At 38.3% G+C, this 18386-nt stretch overlaps 1 protein-coding gene across 10 annotated transcripts in view; it reads left to right on the top strand.

Annotated features, from left to right (window-relative positions):
- KDM4C (lysine demethylase 4C) overlaps window positions 1–18386 on the top strand; it is a 271307-nt gene that overhangs the window by 45525 nt on the left and 207396 nt on the right. For all 10 annotated transcript variants that reach the window (XR_009208614.1, XM_040090380.2, XM_040090379.2 and 7 more), the window contains 2 exons: window positions 9640–9743; window positions 14157–14294. Coding sequence is in view for 9 of the 10 variants with exons in the window: in XM_040090380.2 (XP_039946314.1) it covers window positions 9640–9743; window positions 14157–14294 (242 nt within the window). In the remaining variant the exon portion in view is untranslated. The remainder of the gene's footprint in view (window positions 1–9639; window positions 9744–14156; window positions 14295–18386) is intronic.

The following is an 18386-nucleotide window of genomic DNA, read 5'->3' on the forward strand; positions in this document are numbered from 1 at the left end:
TCAATTCCTGTGATTCCCCCCATCATCCCGGCAATGGAAATAGGTTCTGTCCCTACATATTCTCATGGTATCAGGGTACACTGCGAACGAGTATCAACCAAAACTTCATATTTCTATGGCTCTGATGTGCCAGGCCATCGGATCTACACCGTCCAATAGACCCTGTTTTCCCGTGCCTCTCCCTGGCTAGAGGCAGGGACCCTCTAGCACCAGTCGTTATTCCCTTCCTGGGCATACGTGATATAGGTTCCTTCACAGGGATCTGACATATCATTTTCACTTCTGTAATACCTGGGAGCCTGGTTATGGGAGTCTGAGGCTACCTTCATCTTAGTGGACCCCGCTTGGTTAGTGTTTCTCTCCATGAGCTCACGCACCTGTGCTGCCAGGGCAGAAGTGGGTTTCCCATGCCACTTTCCCATGACTTCCCCATGGTCATGCAGAAAGAACCACAGGTCAGCTCGTGGGGTGTACCCTCTCTCTCTAGCTGGGGGCCATTGAGCTCTGACTCTGGGGCCTGTAACTCACACTGGTGCCACATGGGAACTGTTCCTCCTCATCTCCTTCCTCACCTCCTCCATCTTCTCCATCATCTCCTCCATCTTCTTCCTTATCTCCTCTCTGAGTTCCTTAGCCATGGCAGAGACCTGTGCCTGCATTGGCCACTGACCATACTCTCGTAATTTCGGAGCTTGTTGGCTACAGAACCACTGTCTCTCGGTTGTTATCAGGATGAATTGTTGCAATGAATGTGCCGTATTGAGATGGTCCTAGAGTTGCCAGATTCCACAGCATTTGCCCTGTGCACCTGACTTTGTCGGGGTCATTATCATGCTGTCCACCCCTCCCAAAGAGTACCTCCAATACTGCCACTTCTCTCAGCTTTTGGATCCCCTCCTCAAGGGTCTTCCAGAACATTCTATGCTGGTGCTCCTGCATTCTGTCTCTGTGGACAAACCTCTCCCGTACACTCATTAAAAGCCGCTCCCAAAGGGAAAGGGGCCCTGGCTCCCTTACGAGTACCTGATTCACACCTGAGTCCTGGGTCAAGGGTCCCAAATTCCTTGCTTCTATCTAGCTGCACGCCTGTACCTATAAGGTCCCAGACCCAAAGTAACTGGGCTGTATAAGCCTCACGTCCCTGTCGTGCAAGATCTTTTTGCAGATTACGGAGACTTTCATATGCCAGGGACTCAGTGATGATCTCAACCTCTGACTCTGCTGCAGGTTGTGAGGGCCCTCCTTTCTTATCCTTGTTGCCTGGGTGCTCTGATTTCACCTTATACTTCTTTGTTTCCGCAGGGGCCACTGCTGCTGTCTGTGGCTGCCCCTGTGGTTCAGCTGGAACCTGGACGGTTGTAACGTCTGTGGGTTCTGCTGCTGCACCATCAGACTCTCCTTTTTCGGGGCAGGGGGAGGGTTTCCCAGCAGCTGGGGCTAAGGAAGCTACTACAGGGGAAAGGTACTCCCTCAGCATCTCACCTATCTCCTTCACCCAGTCTGGGTGGTTTATTCCTGAGGCAGGCTGTGGGGCAGTGTCAGGCTGTGGGACAGGGTCAGGCTGTGGGGCAGTATCCTTATTCCCTAGGGTAGGTATCAGGGTGGTTATCCAGGTCAGTCTCCCCTTATCTCTAAATGCTAAACAGAACAGGCATACCAGCAACACCAGCCACTGTATGATGTCATTAACATTCAGAGATCTGAACCCTTCAAAGACTGGTGGGGTAGGCCCAAAGAGCTGGGTGAAGGGTTGTGAAAAATTTCCCCTGATGTCATTTCTTCACAGTAGGTACCGTTGGTAAAGTAACCCCAGAAACACAGAGTTAGTGTATGATAGCCCTGAATCCATGTGCCTGCCTTCCAGAGGAAATTAAAAATCCACAAATTCCTCACCCTGTTAACCCATATAGCAAACTGGACAACAGCTACAGTAGCCTTAGTTACAGGGCCCAGGTTTAGATAAGGGCCTGCAAATGGGAGAAATACCGCCACGACCACATGCCACCCGAACCAGGGTAAGCCAGACCACATGATATCCAGTACACAACAATGTAGGCACTTAAGAATTGTTATTCCTTTTCCTCTCAATGCCCTCGTGCCCCATGCTGGGCACCAAATTCTGTCTTGGTTTGAAAAGACAGGTATCTGCTAGGGAAAGGCAGACCTCTCTAGGAATCCCTTCCATTTTATTATAATTTGGAAGATTGAAAAAAAACTTTTCAGTCAGGGCTATGGGGAAAGGTGTAACAGTCCTTTACTAGTAAATATAACAGGACCGACAAACAACAACAGCAATTACAATAACAGTAAAACAGAACCAAGAACCCCAAGGGGCTTTGTCTCACAAGTCCCGGGCAGTCTGATCTCTTGGGACCCTGAGAGCACCAAACCGAAACGGTGGAAACACCAGCGGTGATGACTGGAAAAGGTGGGTTGTCCCCAGCAGGCAGGGGGGTGCCCCGGCAGGTGAAGTGAGCAGTGCTGAAAGAAGCTGCGATAGCTGGACCCGAGCTGACCCAAAATCCAGCAGAGCAGGAGAAAAAAACCTCTGAATTCCTGGGTGCTCCAACAGATGATAGAATTCTCAGGACCGAACCCCTCTGTTAACTGTGGAATCCACGCAGCCACAAGTCGCCTGACTGTCCTCCCCAGAAAACTGAGAGCCAAAAAAAGAACCACCACCCTCAGCTCCCGGGAGCCTTTTCCTCCCACTAAACTAAGTGATCCACACCTTTGTCCAGGTTAAGCACCCTTTAACTATCAGTATTTAGTCTCCTAGCAACTTATGGGGGGGGGGGAAATTCCACAGGAAAACTTAACCCCCAACAAACTTGTAGGCTGGGCAATGGACACTGACTTAGGATGATTCAGTAATTCAGTTTTACAAGGAATGATAAAAGAGTAAAGGTAGAGAATTGGAAGAACTTCAGGGAGCGACACTAGGACTGTTGAAAAAATTGCCTTTTTATTTTTGTAATTGCTAATAAACTCTAACTTTTCAGTGAGTAGTAGTGTAAATAAAGGGAAGGGGGTATGGTAAATGCTTGTGATGATTTGCTTTGACCAAAAAGCTATTGTTCATGGAGTCTTCCAGTATACATAGAGACTCCAAAAGAAATGTCAGGCTTAAAGTAAGTCTAAGTAGATGGTTTATTTCATAGTATATGTTCCTTACTCTCCTTGGTGGATTCTAAAATTTTTATGAGTTCTGAGACAGATTGGAGCACAGCGGCACAGAAATATATTAGAGGAGCATAGGAGCTTTCCAAGTCTTCGAGCAGCAACTATTTGCTAGTAGATTAGTCAGAGGAGGCCAGCTTTTCATGCTGTATGTAAACACTTCTCTCTACACAGTTCGGACATTTGATGGAAGCAAGATCTTTGTGAAGATAGGCTTTGCACATGATGGTTTTTGGCTGCTCTGGCATTTATTGTAGATTTCATATTGCTTGATAACAGCTGTGCAGTGTTCCAAGCCCATTCAAGTTTAAATGTGCTGTAGTGAGTATGCATTGAATTTTTCTTTATTTTCAGAGTGAGAGAAAAGGATGGGCAGTTGAAGCAACAGTTGTTCACTCATTCCTAAAAATTAAATGGTATTGAGGCATGGCGTTATTTGTTGTAGACCAAAAAAAAGCTCATTCTTTTCTTGAAATACTTTGATTTTTGTAGATATTGGAGTAACCTGTACAAATTCTAGGAGTAGGTAACTTTTGGAGATACATCTTTCACTACATGAAAAAAGAATGTATTATATTAGAAAACAAGCCTGAAAGTCCATAGTCCTCTTATTGCTGATGGTAGCAGTTAATAGAAACAGTACATTAGGCCTCAGAGAGATGGAAATCTCTAAGGCCGCTGTTTTTCCTAAACTGATAGGTTATATTGGAGGAGCAGTGTCTTGATGTCCTAGTGCTAGTTAGAATTGGACACATCTGTATAGAAGTAAATAGTCCACTGCTGCTCTTAATTTTATGTTAATGTAAGTTACAAAGAACTGTAGGTTGAATGGAAAACTTCCTTGATGAATCATGTCTATGATCATAACTTAATTATTTTTATTTTAGTACTGTTTTGAATAGCAAATAAAGCATAGAATCAGATACTGAACAGAGATGATAAAATGTCAAATAGTGTTTTCCATTACATTTACTGAATGAAACTGGATTTCTGTAAGAAAACTGGGTATTCATACAGAGATTATTATTGTAGCAGCCATATAAGATAGATGAGTTAGGAAGAGTTGAAGAGTGTTGTCTATGAAACTAAGTTTTTAGTATTTGAGTTTAATGTAGCCTGGGATATTTTTCTGTGAGTAGATTCTTTGCATGATATTTTTGGTCCAGCTAATAGCTGAGAATGGAACGTAGAAAATAATGCTACAATGATGAACAATAAAAAACAATGGACTTCTAAAAAAACCCCCTGAAAATTACCATTTCTTATTGTTTCCATGCTGTGATGATCTACTGTACCTTCTAAAATACAGTCTGTTTCACATAAGATATCTTACAAAGATGAAAGTATAAAGTAAGCCGCATAGCTACAAGTCACTTAAAATAAAGCATTAATAAAACATAGTGTAAATGAGAACTTTGTACTTAATACCATGTGTAGTGAAAATATTTTTTCATGAGTGCAACATTTGAAGGAAAAAGAAAGTAGTTTATTCAGAAAGGTTAGCTCTGATGACCAAATGCCTCCTGAATTAATTGAATGCTTCTAAATAATTAAAATAATAAAATAATACATTAAATGTGACAGGTTGTTGAAGTCAAGGCAGCAGTTGATACATAAAATTAAAGGAAGGTTAGAATATTTTCCATTATCTTGTCTGCACATCACAATTACAACACATGCCTTTTGTGCATGAATGCTTTCATTTTTGCTTTCCATTGAAATCTTGATTGACTGTGGCGCCTACAAATGCTTTGTCTGAAAGACATTAGACTTGCATCTAATAAAGACAACAGTTTGATTTTGCCCTTCAGCTGCTTTCTCATTTATGTAGATTTTTTTTTCAATTTTATGTAGACATAAATGTAATAAAAATCTCAAGTGAGCTGTTAACTGCAGTTCTTAATAGTGTTATGTTACTCTGTAATACCATGGTATTCTTAAAAGATTTTTTGTTTTACAAAATGGGTTAGAAAATAAAGAGAATAGAGGCAGAGTGGCAAATGAGAAATGGCAGATTGAGGGATTTTGAAGGTCTTTTAATAGGTCGTTTGAGTGCAGAAACTGTTTTAGAAGGGAGATGATGACATCTATCTGTGATGTTCAATTATGTTGAAGAAACTAAAGTTTAATACATTAAAAGTATGTATGGTTGTTGTACAGAGCTTTGTATGGTGGATAGTATTAATTACTTCATTTTATGAAGAAGTCATTAGCTGTTGTGTATGAAAGCAAATTAAAATAATTGTTGAAATGAGGCTTGAAGTAGACCTTGCATAACTTCTAAGGATCTTGAATATGAAAACTTTAGCAGTTGAAGAATTGAACTTAAAAAAAGAGTAAGTCAAGTTAGAAAGGTCTCACTTAAGGGATAGTAAACTTAAGGCTTGAACATGTTTATCTGGGCATAACTACAGTTGTATTTCATACTACTTGAAAGCCTCTTTGCGGCTTTTGTACTCTGCTTTGTCTAGCATACAAAGTGCCATTGTTCCTTTGTAATGGTTGTTGTTATGCAAGCTTAGCCTCCTAATTTCTTTCATATTCATCACAGAAAGATAAATCAAATTAGTTCAGATCATGGCAAAATAATTTAAATAAATTATGTAAAGTCTGTATTTATACCTACCAAAGTAAAATCTAAAAAGAGAATTACTAGAAAACTTAGTACTTCTGTAATCTCTGCCATTGTTTCAACAGTACTGATCTGCAAATTATGATTAATATTTTGTGTAAGTCCTGTAAATGAAGATCTGCATAAATAAAAAGATAATCATAACCTTGAGATTAATTGTTAATTTGATTTATTTTTACTTTCATTAACATTAAATTACATTAGAGATATTTGCAACTTAGGGTATTCTTTTTCTTATGTTGTGAGTTTTATGATTATATATTTTTTAAAATTTTAAATAATGTTAATGAGAAATGCAGCACCTTTAAATTTCAGGTGAAGTCTTGAGTAAGGAAGTGTTAAAAATGATAGGATGTCTGGCTTCATTCATTGCACTGATCACAATTTGATTTGAAAGTTCTCTAAGAATATGATTTTATGTAGATAAAGTTATTAAATAATGACTTTAATAGTGACCAAATGACAATTTCCTTGATCATTCAAGGTAAAATATAACAAACCAACCTGTTCAGTCCAATGAAGTTGCAGAATTATACTTTTAGGAATGGTATTTGTGCATATATTATTTTAGCTGGACAGTGTAATTGAAAACATTATGGACACATTCTTAGTAGTGTAGAGGCGCATTCCAAATATCTTGAAAATGCTAATCAACTAGGGAATGGTACCCAATGCACTTTCCCCTCCCCTCCCCCCCCACCCCCCCGAGTGATAGGTATGATATTGATGTGGTCATCTGATGTGTGATATGTTGGAAAGACACTCTCACAGTAAAAAAGAAAAAAAATGAGTCTGCCAGGTAGCAATGCTTACTGTCCCTCAATAATTTACAGATTTGAACTTACTTTTTAAGTTATGTTCGGTATCCCTCCATGGCAAGGAATCTGCTGAGTGCCCACAGCTTCTACCTTTGCCCAAAGATGAGAAGGCTTTCACTGCTATCTAGCATGTATTTGGATTATAAAACCTTAAATTCTCTGGAAAGATTATGCTGAGGTGGAATAGCATTGACAAAGGATGTGTCTTTGCCAGTTCAGTGATATTACTGTTACTAAAATAGTTTAGGTTTGTTTGTACAAATACCATTGGTAAGATGGACATTTTGGGCTATGTTATCTATTAGAGTATGTATACAGAGTCTTGGAAGGGCATGTTTTTGGTTGTTAATACAGTCTGAAGCCTATGATTTCACATACTCCTTGCTGTTGCTGCTTTGGCTAACTAAATAAGGGTTTTAAAAAGCTGAGAGAAACTTTGAGTTTGGTGGATAAATGTCCTCTCCCTGTATTTGTTCCTACCCAAACATTTGGCTAGCAAGTGTTGAAGCACATAGTTACCATATAGACTGTTCTAATTCTGCTCTAGCTGTTAAAAAGTGTTTCTGTAAATATTGGATTGGAGAATTTTCAATTTAATTGCCTTTTTCTCATGGACATAAATCAGTGAGAACTTTAATTCAGTTTTACCCTGACCTCTGATTACTTCTCATTGGCTTCTATGAAGTAATTGTTTTCAATTCTTATTTTGTTTCTTTGTAATCATTTCCAAGGAGATGAATAGGGTATAGGTCTGCCATATCTCAAGAGACCATCCAAGAAACTGGGGTTGCAGGTGAATTCCTGCAAAATACCTGCTCTTGTAGAACTGATTTAGAGTTAATGGATTAAATAAAAATTTCATGTGTCCCTTAAAAGCATGAATGTGCTACAGAATTTGAATAAAATTTACATTCTAGATAGATTTCAGTATTTTTCTTTTGTTTGTGGGATTTCACTAAACGTACTGGATTACATGGTAATCCTTTTAATTGGTAATTTTAACATCAGCTTGGTATTTCAGAATGATTCTTAATGTTGTGGTCATATCTTGAATTGGCTTTCATTTAATGTTTTTGTAAGAGTCTTGCAAAATTTCTAATGCCAAATTCTAATGCCAAATATTCAGTATTTTTTGCATTTGTAAGGCAGTCTCCCACAGGGATTTTATTTTTAGGAAGAAAAGCTTGTGTGACTTACATTTAGCCTGACAGACAAAAGATCTTTTGATAAAGAGAGTCTTGTATTGAGGAAGTACTACCTTCCTTTCTTTCCTTGTTCATTGAAGGGGATTTCCTTTGAGAAAATGAGGTGAGTGAGGCTGAAAAATTTGTGTGCCCAAGTGTAGACTTTGACAAGTCAAAAGATAATTTATAACAGTACAGAATGTGTAGGTTGCACTTTGATTTCACTGTGAGGGCTCTGCAACCACAGCAGATGTTCTCCTGTGAGTTTCTAGTAGTGGATTTTGAGCAGGTTGTGTTCTGCTTCTCTGTGTTATTTGCAACTCTCTTGGAATTCAGAAAAAAGCGTGCCTTCTGGTTGGACTTGTCACAACTACGTCTGATCTCTTGGAGCTAGAGTGGTACAACTTAAGATTTGGATGTCTGCCCATCGTTTGCTTTTTATCATCTTGTGTTGAGTTAATTAAGCATATTGCAGTAACATAATTTGGTACAAAATTCATTTTCTCAAGGAAAATTCAGTTAAATTCTCTCTGCTTTCAGCAATTAATCTTTTAGCTACTCTTCATACCAGCTCTTCCCTCAAGTCTCAGTTTTCACAAGAAGTTTCCCTACATTTCTATTATTATACTGCTCAGGACTGAGATTTTTTGGTGCTCAGAAACTGTAGATTCTAAGTTTTGATTGCTGTCATTTGTGTTTCAGGCATTAATTATGAAAAAAATAGTTGATTTTTTTTAACTGAAATCCACTAATTGTGGGCTAGTTTCTTTTAACTTTCTTTTAGTCACTGAAGCCACATATATGTAAATGTACCTATCAAATAGTAGGTTTTGAAACTGACAACGTTATTTGCAATTCAAAGAGAGAGTAAAGAATTCTGTGCTTGTTGGTAAGAAAAAAAATAAGAATGATGAATTTGAATAATATTTGATCTCAGGGCAGCTTAGCTGGCTTCCTAGTTCATTGACCAGCGAAAGTCTTCATTATACCTTTATTCTTTAAGTGCTGCTTAACCTTATTTATGAGAAATCAGAAAAATACTGTTCTTCCAGTACTGGTGAGTGTGCTAGATTGAATGTACAGGGAATATAACAACTATAATAACTTTTAGATTGTTCTGAAGTTTTAGGGTGTTTAACAGACATAATATATAGGATTTATCAGAGTGAGGAAATTAAATCTAACATTAGAGAGAAAACTATATATTCTGTAAATTTATTGTTGTTTTTTTCCCTCAAGGCATTAAAAAAAATCAGATGGTTAATTGAATTTTTTTAATAATAATTGAGTAAGCATGTTTTTCCAAGATTTAAACTGCTTCTGTGAATGATGAACTACCATTTATGTGAGAGGAATACAACAGACTGTACAAAATTAGAAGTTGTATTTGTTTACTATATAGATGATTTGTAAGTGCGAGGTAAACCTAGTCTTCATGGAATCCTTCTAAAGTTATTTACTGCAATTGATTTTCACGTGTGCAGAATGAGCATTAACATAAAAAAAGCTCCCAGCAATGATATATTTCTTTAAAGGGTAAGAAAGCATGCCTAAATGTACAGGTCCACATTTATTCTAAATTATTTCACTTCTTAACAAACTAGGAAGAGCCTGTAGCTCCTCCCCCTGGAAAGCACTTAGGGGGGTGGGGCTTAAAAACTTAGGAGGTGCGTTTGATTTTTGTAAAACCTCTCAGAACCTAGGAATGACATGATAAAAATTTCTAAAACAAGTTTAAACAATATTAAGTATTGAAAAATATTAAAAAGATTTCCTACTTGATTTAATGAAAAGATGTACAGTTTTGCCTTTCTTGCCTTATTAGGGTTCTTTCCGAGCAGCTCTCAAGGATGTGATGCTTTTCTTCGCCATAAGATGACTCTAATTTCTCCCTCAATATTGAAAAAGTATGGAATTCCTTTTGACAAGGTACATTAATGTTTGTTTTTAAACTCTACTTTCATGAATTGAATTAGATTGTGTTTAGTATAAATATTGTTATAGTAAATGTCAGGCATTCTTTTTTTCTTTCTAGGTAGTGGCTGCATAAAAATATGTATTAAAACTTCTACTAGTTTTAGCAGAGAATTTTCTAGAATTAAACACTTGTAACCATTACAACATTTCTGTGATTTTTTTCTAAGACATCACCAAAATTTCTTATTTTTAATGTATTTCCATGGTAGCTTGGAAGTGATTTTTTGTTGACTGAAACACTTCTTAACTCATTCTGTTAAGTTGTACTCCTAGTATTTTAACACAAGTATTTAATTTCTTTATGTCTGTATGTTGCTTTTCTAATGCAATTAAATATAACTTTATCATTATAAGGATCTGAAAGCTTTAAGGTAAAATAATGCAAAAAGAACTGTTACTTAATTTAAAATATATTTTAAAAGCTTTAACATAATAGAAAAAGAATGAATGCTTTTATTTTTGACAGTTAGGTAGTGGCAGAATAAATGTTTGATAAGAACCTTTTACAAACAGAAACTGAGAAGAATACCTGTTTTTCTTCTTTGTGGATGAATTTAATACATAGCTGCTTTTAAAAACATCTGAAGTATTCAGTCTCTTCTGCTTTCTACAAGATTTTCTGTGTTAATTGTTTTCTACTTTGAACTTCATGTAGCTGCCAGCTAATAAAATATTTCAATGCATTGCTTTTTTTTTTTTTTTTTAAGTGTACTCACTCTATACATTTTGTAAATTCTAAAGTTTGAAATTTTGGAGTTCTGTAAACCTACTTAGAGGACTAGAACTCGATTCAGAAAGTCCCTTGCCTGAATATCTGTGTGTCTTAATACTGAGTTTTCAAAAGGCTTTTGATCATTAAAGGGCCGTGATTCCTGGTTTCCCACTGCACAGATTGTTTCAAGTTGTTCAGACGAACCAGGCAATATACACTTTTTCTCAGTTTATTCCCACTTACACAGGTGGTGTAAACTATCCTTGCAACACTCCTTGCTTATTACTATGTTTTCTGTTTTTGTGTATGTGCTATTTATTTATTGATATAATGTGTGCATGTGTGTACAAACTTTGTTTAACGTGTTTTCCCTGACCTCGAATGTAGGATAATGCAGTGCTTCCTTTGGTTTAGTTGATGGTTTTCTAGCGTATTAAAAAAAAGAGAATATTTTAATGTATATTTTTCCCAGCTGGAAGCTAAACACCGGACAATGCTTGCTCGCTCCCCCTTGGTGGGATGGGTGAGAAATGGAAGGATAGAGGGCAGGAAACTCATAGTTTGAGACAGAGGCAGTTTAATAGGGAAAGGGAAATGTGTACACAAGCCAAGCAAAATGAGGAGTTCAGTCATTGCTTCCTGTGAGCAGGCATGTGTTCAGCCATTCCCAGGAAAACAGAGCCCTGTCACGCATGATGGTGACTTGGCACCACTTCAAACAATTGCCCTGCCTTCTTTTTCTCACAGCTTTATGTATTGAGCAGGATACCATGAGCTCAGCTGTCCTGGCTGTGTCCTGTCCTAACTTCCTGTGCACCCCCATCCTCGTCACTGGCAGAATGATGTGGGTAGCAGAAAAGGCCTTGATGCTGTGTAAGACATGCCCAGCAAGAACCGGGACATCTCTGTGTTATCAATCCTGTTGGCAACATAGGTGGGATTAAGACATAGATGTGATTTATGCCGTTTTGGGACATCACTTCACTTTTCATGCCTAAATCAACCTATGTGTAAAATTGAGGAAATGTAGGCTTTTAGAAGGACACTGCCTGCCTTGGAAAGCAAGCCTTTTTGAATAAATTACTCATAAAATAAGTAGTTTGTTTTCTGAAGGATTTATTATCACATGGAAGTGTAGCTGCTGAATTCAGTTTTCGTAATATATAGGTAAATATACTGATTCCCTTCATAGCCTTGTGCTTTATCACGAAGTGTCAGGTGAAACTTTCCAAGCTGGATGGTTTTATAACCAAATTTATAGTTTTTGATTTACAGAACATTACTCTGAACAGTATAATTTTCAGTGGTTGGTGTTTAAAGTAGCATATTGCAGAATGTCAGTATACTTATTTTTAGTATGACACATTTGAGGTGGGGTAAGGGAGTTGATCTTTGTATTTTGGTGTCTCGATTATTCCTGTATTCTAATTCAGAGGATAATAATCCTCTAAAAAGAGGGGAGAAAAAAGAAAAAAAAAAAAAGTGCTACAAACAGTTAAATATTTAAGTTTGGTTCTATCACCTCGTCTTTGGAGGAAGCAGACTGTACCCAAGTGTAATTGTAATTAATGGGATTCAGTGAGAAAGTGAATAGAGAGAACCAGGCTGTGATCTCTCATGGCTCAAAGTGATAGGAGTGGAAATGTGCTGAATGCTGATAAGTCAGTCTACGCCTACCAGGTGGCAGCTGAACTGCTGCTTGTTGCAATAGAACACCTGCTAAACTGTCACTAGCGGGAGGGTGTATTGAGATAAATTTTGGAATCGTTAGCGTTGAGAATAATCTTTCTTAAACATTCCCACAGTGATTGTTGAAGTGCTACAGTAACAGGTACAATATATGCAGCTATATGTGCCTTTGCGTGTATATACTAAATATGAATCCACAAAAATTTTAACAATTCAAAATGTAAAATCTAGTTTTCTTCCTCTAGCCCTGTTCAGTATTTTTTTTTGTTTCGTTTTGTTTTCCTCTCTTTCTTTCATCTCTTAATACAATCAGAAATAGGCCTCTTTGAAGTGCTTACCCTGGGTGTTCTTGCATGGGCAAAAAGCATAAAAAGAATTTATAAAATTATAAAATAATTTTGAAAGAGATTGTAGAAGCAGAGATTGGATGTAAGACAGCTATGCCAGTAGAAAGCTGAGATTTAGGACATGACATTAAAAAGAAAAAAATGTTTGAATTTGTAAGTTTTAATTTTGGTGACTTTAAAATTTAACCCTTCCTTTTTGTGATTTTAAGTCATAAGGGTATATCCCTAAAAAGAGTCATATTTATCCTTTAAATTTTTCTTACTGTATTGCTTGTATAAAGCATTGCCACAATGCTGAAAACAACCTATTTAGACTCTAAGAAGTCTCCTTATTTTCCTGTGATCAACAAATGCGTATATTGAATAGTCATCAGTCACTGCTCAGATTGTTTGCTTCATTTAAATAGATCTGTTTGCTTTTTAGTGGGTCTGTTGTCTGATGTTTATTTCATATAAAATGTGTATCAAACCAAGCATGGAGAATCTCTTAACTATTCTGTATAATCTACTTTATTCATTAACTCTTATCAGATAATTCAGAAGACAGTGTGCTGTTTGAAGTCTCTGACTAACCTGTCCTTGATAGTCTCTGGTCGTCTGACTTTAGGAGATTAAAGCTGTCACTGTGTGGAGAGAATATTAGTGACTGACAAGAAGTGCTGTCTCCTCTTTTCTCCATGTAGGAGAGCAGCAGTCCATCCTAGTGTAGGAAGATGAGATTTCTCTCTTGAAAGAGAATAACCTGACTAGTGATTTGTTTATGTTACCGCACTTTTTGTAGTTTACTCTAAAAGCTTTTCAGGTCTGATACGTCTCTTATAACTAATTGGAATTTGGGTTATTTTTGTATATACAAAATATAATTACTGTACAGTGAGTTTGGGGTTAGCTTTTTCTTTTTTTTTTTTTCTGCTTTCTCTAATATCTTGTTGATCCAGTGGTCTTTGCATGTTTTCTTTTAGTTGTAGTCCTTTGAAATTACCCTTGCTCAATCTCTAAAACAACATCAGAGTTCAACTGTAGTCAAGCTTTTCATCTTTCAGACACTCCTTCTATCCTATTTGTCCTTTAGTTATTTGGAATTCTTGTTACCAGTAGTACCAGACTGCTTCTGCTCTCTAAAATTTTGCCTAAACAGAAAGAGGGGAAGGACCGTGGCAGCTTAAAACTTGTGTTTTAATAGCTTTGTCTTGAGACATTCTGCACAACATTTAGGCATGGTAATTGTGGGTATTTTGATCCAGTGTGTCTTTGCTTCCTCTCAGCCAGTAAGAATGATATATTCTTTATACTGTCTTTTTTAGTTCCAGGTTTTATTACCAGTGAATCTCTGCTCCAAGATTAACTTCTTTGAGTTCTTTCTGAATTTGTTAAGTATTGCACTTAGCTATGTATTTTAGAGTAAAGAACATTGTCTCAAGTATGCTGTTTCTGTTTGTATTAAATCTCATCTCTGTGAAAAGTAAAAAAAAAAAAAATCTTTGTTTTAGTTAGTTACAAAGATATATGTAATTTTCATTGCTATAGCACTAGAAATGCTTTGTAATGTGGTTCACTTTGAGTTTTTTTTAAAGTTTATTTATTTTAGTCCTTTAAATTTCTTTTTTATTGTTACAGGTTACCCAAGAGGCGGGAGAATTTATGATCACTTTCCCATATGGATACCATGCAGGGTTTAACCATGGATTTAATTGTGCAGAGTCAACAAACTTTGCCACCATTCGATGGATTGATTATGGAAAAGCAGCAAAATTGGTAAGTAAGCAGAAAATTGATGTGTAAGGAAATATTTCCTGTGGTTATTTCTTAGTGAGAATCTCAGGAAGATGATGAGAAAGGGATAACCATTAGATCAGATAATACATCTCATAAGCTGCCATTCAATTTCTAGTTGTTATTTGGATAGTAGGTATCATAATTCCAGTAATATATATTCCTCTCAGTAGTCAGTTTTGTTTGCAGCTTAATGTATTTGTTATTCTGGAAAACCAGTTCTGTTTGTGGATATTTTTAAATTGAAGCTTCATACACTGAGGTTAATGTATGTGGAGACAACTGACTTCTGCTCTTAAATATCCTTTAAACTGTAGTGTTTGTGAAAGCATTTTAGTTTAACTAGAATTTTGACACCTGGAAAGAAACACAAATAGTGAAACTTCAAATAAAATTTAAAGAAACAAATTCAATTTTTCTCATCTTAAATCTAATCAGAAATCTTGTAGTACAAGATAATGAAGCAACTGTTTGAAGTGTGTATAACTGAATATATTTTAGACTGAAATCTTGTTCTGTGGTTTGCATGTCTTTTTTTTTTTTTTTGTGTACAGCATAGAATCATAGAATCTGTAATGTTAGAAAAAAATTCCAAGATCACTCTGTTCAACCTTTGACTGAAGACCAATGTATCAACTAAACCATAGCACTTAGTGCCACATCCAGTCGTTTCTTGAATGCATCAAGGGGTAGTGATTCCACTGCTTCCCTTAGCTGTCCTTCCAATGCCTGACCACCCTTTCAGTGAAAAATTCTTCCTAATGTCCAGCTTGAACCTTCCCCAACGCAGCTTGAGCCTGTGTTCTCTCATCCTGTCATTTGTTGCTTGGGAAAAGAGACCAACCCCCACCTCACTACAACCTCCTTTCAGGCAGTTGTAGAGAGTGGTAAGGTCCCCCTTGAGCCTCCTTTTCTCCAGGCTAAACAATCTCAGCTCTGTCAACCACTTCTCACAAGACTTGTTCTCGAGAGCCTTTACCAACCTCATTGCCCTTCTCTGGTCTTGCTCCAGTACCTCAATGTCTTTCCTGTAGCGAGGGACCCAGAATTGAACATAGGATTTAAAATGTGGCCTCATGGGAACAATCCCTGCTCTGATCCTGCCAGGACAGGTACAGGCCAGGGTGCCATTGGCCTTCTTGGCCACCTGGGCACACCCTGGCTCATGTTCAGTCACTGTCACAGCACCCCCAGGTCCTTTTCCTGTGGGCAGCTTTGCAGCCACTCTGCCCCAGCCTGTGGAGCTGCCTGGGGTTGTTGTGGCCCAAGGGCAGGACCCAGCACTGGGCCTTGTTGAACCTCACACCGTGGCCTCAGCCCATGATCCAGCCTGTCCAGATCCCCCTGCAGAGCCTTCCTGCCCTCCAACAGATCAACATTCCCACCCAGCTTGGTGCTGTCTGTGAACTGACTGAGGCTGCACTCAATCCGCTTGTCTAGATGACTGATAAAGCTATTCAAACAAAACTGGCCTCAGTACTGCACTCTGGGAAACACCAGTTGTTAATGACCATCATCTGGCGGTAACTCCATCTACTCTTTGGGCTATTCAGGTGATTTTCTGCACAGTGAACAACAGTATGTCTATCCAAGCCATGAGGTACTAGTTTTTCCAGGAGAACATTGTGAGAGGCAATATCAAAGGCTTCGCTCAAGTCCAGGCAGACAACATCAACAGCTTTTCCTTTGTCCAATCCATGAATGCTCATTAAAGGAGATCCTGTTGGTCAAGCAGAACCTGCTTTCTACAAACCCTTGCTGAGTGGGCCTGATCTCCTGGTTGTCCTGTATGTGCTGCGTGATCATAAATAGATTAATCAGTCCAATAACCTTTCATGGCACTCTAGGTCAGGCTGACAGGCCTGTAGTTACCTGATACTTCTTGTTGATGGGCATGACACTGGCCAACTGGGACCTCCCCGGTCTGGGACCTCCCCGGTTAACCAGGACTGGTGATAATTGATGGAGAACAGCTTGATGAGTTCTTCCACCAGCTCCCTCACCCTCCTTTGGGTGAATCCCATCTGGTTCCATAAACTAAATGGCACAGCAAGCAGCCAACTACTTTCTCCTGGATTACAGGGGATAAGTTCTACTCCCTGTCCTTGTCTAGTAGCTCAGGGGGCTAGTTGCTGTGGGCAAAGTTTCTGACTGAGGCAAAGAAGGCATTAAGTACATCTGCCTTTTCTTTAGCCTTGGTGACAATGTTTTCCCCCTGCCTACAACAAAACATGGAGATTTTCCTTGGCTCTCCTCTTGTTGGTGTATTTATAAAAAAACACTTTTTATTGTTGTTCCACAGCAGTGGCCATTTGTAGTTGAACTTCCACCTTTCTAGTTTTCTCTCTACATGACCTCCTTGTACTCTTCAAGAGGTGCCTGCCCCCTTTTTCAAAGGTCATGAACTCTTTCCTTTTCACTGAGTTCCTGTGAAAGCTCCCTGTGCACTTGTTCAGCCAGGCTACTCTTCTTCCCCTTCTTCCCCACCATCTTGTCTTTCAACCTGTAGGGATGCTACTGAGCCTTCAGGGAAGGCTGTGGAGCATCTTTGCAGGTCGAAGAACTGTGCAGGGAACTCTCCAATCCAGTTTCCTGAATAGGTCAGAGTTGGCACTCCAAATGTCCAAGGTGGAGGTTTTGTTGACCCCCTTTCTTACTTTACCAAGAATTAAAAGCTCGTATAATTTCATGGTCATTGAGCATTGTGCCCAAGACAATCTCCTTCCACATTTCCCAGCCTTTCTCTGCTTATAAACTGCAGGTCTAGCAGGACCTCCTTCCTGGTAGGCTCTTACCAGTCAGTAAGTTATTTTCCATGTAGTCTAGGAACTTCCTAGACTGCCTTCTCTCTACTCTTTTGAGTTTCCGGTAGACATCTGGCAAGTTAAAGCCTCTCATAAGGACAAGGTCCAGTGGTCATGAGATTACCTCTCCCAGCTGCTCACAGAATATTTTGTCCACCTCTTCATGCTGGGTGGGAGGTCTATAGTAGACTTCCACCAGGATGTTTATGTTGTTAGCCCCCAGAATCTTGCCCATAGTTGTACAACCCTATCATCACCTTGAGCTCTATGTGGTCGAAATACTCCCTGATGCAGAAAGCCATTGCACCCCCTCTACTTCCCCTGTACCTTCTGAAAGCTTGTAGCCATCTGCTGGTGGATGTACAAGTAATGAAGTAAATGCACAAAATCAAGAAAGTGGGCAATTTTTTCAGCAGAAGCTTTTACTGTTTTTTAAAAATATTTTCTCATTTTTAATCATTGTTAAGGCTTATATAAGCCTTGACTCAGAAAAAGTTTCAGAGACATTTTCTGCATTGACCTGTTTGTAATTGGAAAAAACCTTTGTAATAGCAACCTCCTTAATATACTAGTTAATAGAATGATACGGAGTAAAGGGCAAAATCAGCTGTGCTGATTTCACTGCCCAGTAAAGTAGTGAACTCTTATTAGGCATTGGAAACTGAGAAACACCTTTGTGAGGAAGTTCTCAAAAAGTACTGGAAGTCTCTAAACACATCTGATGTTCAGACTGGTGTCTATCTTTACTAGAAAAGTTGTGTTTTTAAGAGCCAACAGATAAGGTGACAACTCTAAAGTTAATGCTAAACTCTAAAATGGATTTGATAGCCTATGCATTTAATATCTTGAAAGTTCTAGGAACAGTTCAATGAAACAAGGCCCAGAGAACCATGGATACACAAGAGCTGCATGTGGCAGGTAAAACTGACTTGGTTTTTAAAAGATAGGAATGTCATGGAGCTCTAAAATTAATTCAGCTGAACTTCAAGAATGGCAGATTACATCTTCAGATGTAGCAAAGCTGAGGTGGTGCTCCGCAGGTATCTCCCTGTCAATGTACTGGCTTCATATTCCTTAAGTTTTTAAAAAATAATCTACTATTTGGTGTACAGCTTCCCCCCAGTACAAACTGTTAAATGTTTTATGCCTCCAGTATGCATCTCTATTAATGTATTATACTGTAAATTTAATGTAGTCATTAAATTCCCTGGAGTTATATAATTTTAAATCTAGTGTAATTGTGTTGCTTTACGCCACCCCAAAAGTGCTA

Source organism: Hirundo rustica, chromosome Z (genome assembly GCF_015227805.2).
Source record: "Hirundo rustica isolate bHirRus1 chromosome Z, bHirRus1.pri.v3, whole genome shotgun sequence".
NCBI lineage: Eukaryota > Metazoa > Chordata > Aves > Passeriformes > Hirundinidae > Hirundo > Hirundo rustica.